A 1,272-nucleotide genomic window follows, 5' to 3' on the forward strand; every position below is an offset into this window, starting at 1 on the left:
GAACTCAGAAATCCACCTGCCTCTGCCTCCCTAGTGCTGGGATTAAAGGCGTGCACCACCACTGCCCGGCTCTGTACTCTCTTTTAAGCACCTCTGGCTTTTCACCCGTCCATTCATCTCAAAGCTGGTGGCTGCCCTTTCCTGCCNGCCTGTGAATGAATTCCCTAGTNGTCTTGCTCTGGACCAAGGAGCTTGAGTCTGGCCATGTGGTTTTGGATGTTTGGTTGGATGTTTTAAGTCCCTCGGCCAGCCATTACCCGGCAGCTCACCAGTCCATTTCCCCAGGTTTCCTGTGTTTGCGTCTTGGTCCCTCAATTGTACCAAGGAGATAAGCCATGCACGTATAATATTTAGACTTCTGATTGCTGAGAAAGAAAAAATCAGCAGGGTGAGGGCAGGAAGCCAGATCAGAGGATTAGATTCCAGGCCAGGACATTTTGCTTTCAGATAGTTGCCGTGCTTTCTTGTTGACCCTGCTTTCCCTGGGCCTTGTCGGAGAGACTGGAAGTCCAGTTCCACACTCAGATAAGACTGTTCTTGAGAGAATGGGGATGTCTGAGAGAGGAATATCCCACCCATTCCACGGCTGCCAGGTCAAGGCATTTGACATAAACGACCACATTGCTCTCTTTGTTCAACTGCGGTGACTTTAGAAAAATATCCATTTCGAAAGGTCTTCCTGTGACATCGCTGGATTCCAGGACGTTCACAATGGCTCGGGGTGACCCTTGGCCCCATCCGTTGTGCGGCTGTTCAGNTTTCTACCAGGACTTAGTCCGCTCTTGCCCTTTTTCAGGACACGGTATGGGAGGAGATGTGAGTGAGCTGGGGCCTTCCTAGTTCCTTCAAGTTCCTCAGGATGGTTTTATTCATTGGTCATCCGGGAAGGGGAGCCGTTGTCCTGGGGACCAGACAGATACTTGTTAGTCCCTTGGGGCTACTTGCCCTTACCTAACCTTCAAATGCTCCAAGGCAGAACCACAGCTCGATTCAAAGTTATACATTGAGCCTGGCCCAGCACTGCCTGTTACTGAGAATATCAATAAGGTGGCAGACAGTAGGGGTCCCCTCCTCCCTGTCCTTGTCATTTTGGCAGCAGGAACGACCCTGTGGCTTTTCAGGACTTCCAGGCTATGTTAGGACCCAGCATCACACAATTTCCACAGAGTGACAGTGGAGACGAGCGAAGGTGGCACAGACACTCAGCTAGAGACTGGCAAGAGAGCATGGTGCCTGTTTAAACCACAGTAGGTCTGCTGTGGTCTTCGAGGA

At 51.1% G+C, this 1,272-nt stretch overlaps 1 protein-coding gene across 1 annotated transcript in view; it reads left to right on the plus strand.

Moving 5' to 3' along the window:
* Positions 1 to 1,272, plus strand: part of Vwf (von Willebrand factor) — a 137,928-nt gene that overhangs the window by 47,053 nt on the left and 89,603 nt on the right. Inside the window, exon 9 of the mRNA XM_029478271.1 lies at positions 797 to 816. Within this exon, the coding sequence (XP_029334131.1) occupies positions 797 to 816 (20 nt within the window). The remainder of the gene's footprint in view (positions 1 to 796; positions 817 to 1,272) is intronic.

The sequence above is a fragment of the Mus caroli genome, chromosome 6 (genome assembly GCF_900094665.2).
Source record: "Mus caroli chromosome 6, CAROLI_EIJ_v1.1, whole genome shotgun sequence".
Classification (NCBI taxonomy): domain Eukaryota; kingdom Metazoa; phylum Chordata; class Mammalia; order Rodentia; family Muridae; genus Mus; species Mus caroli.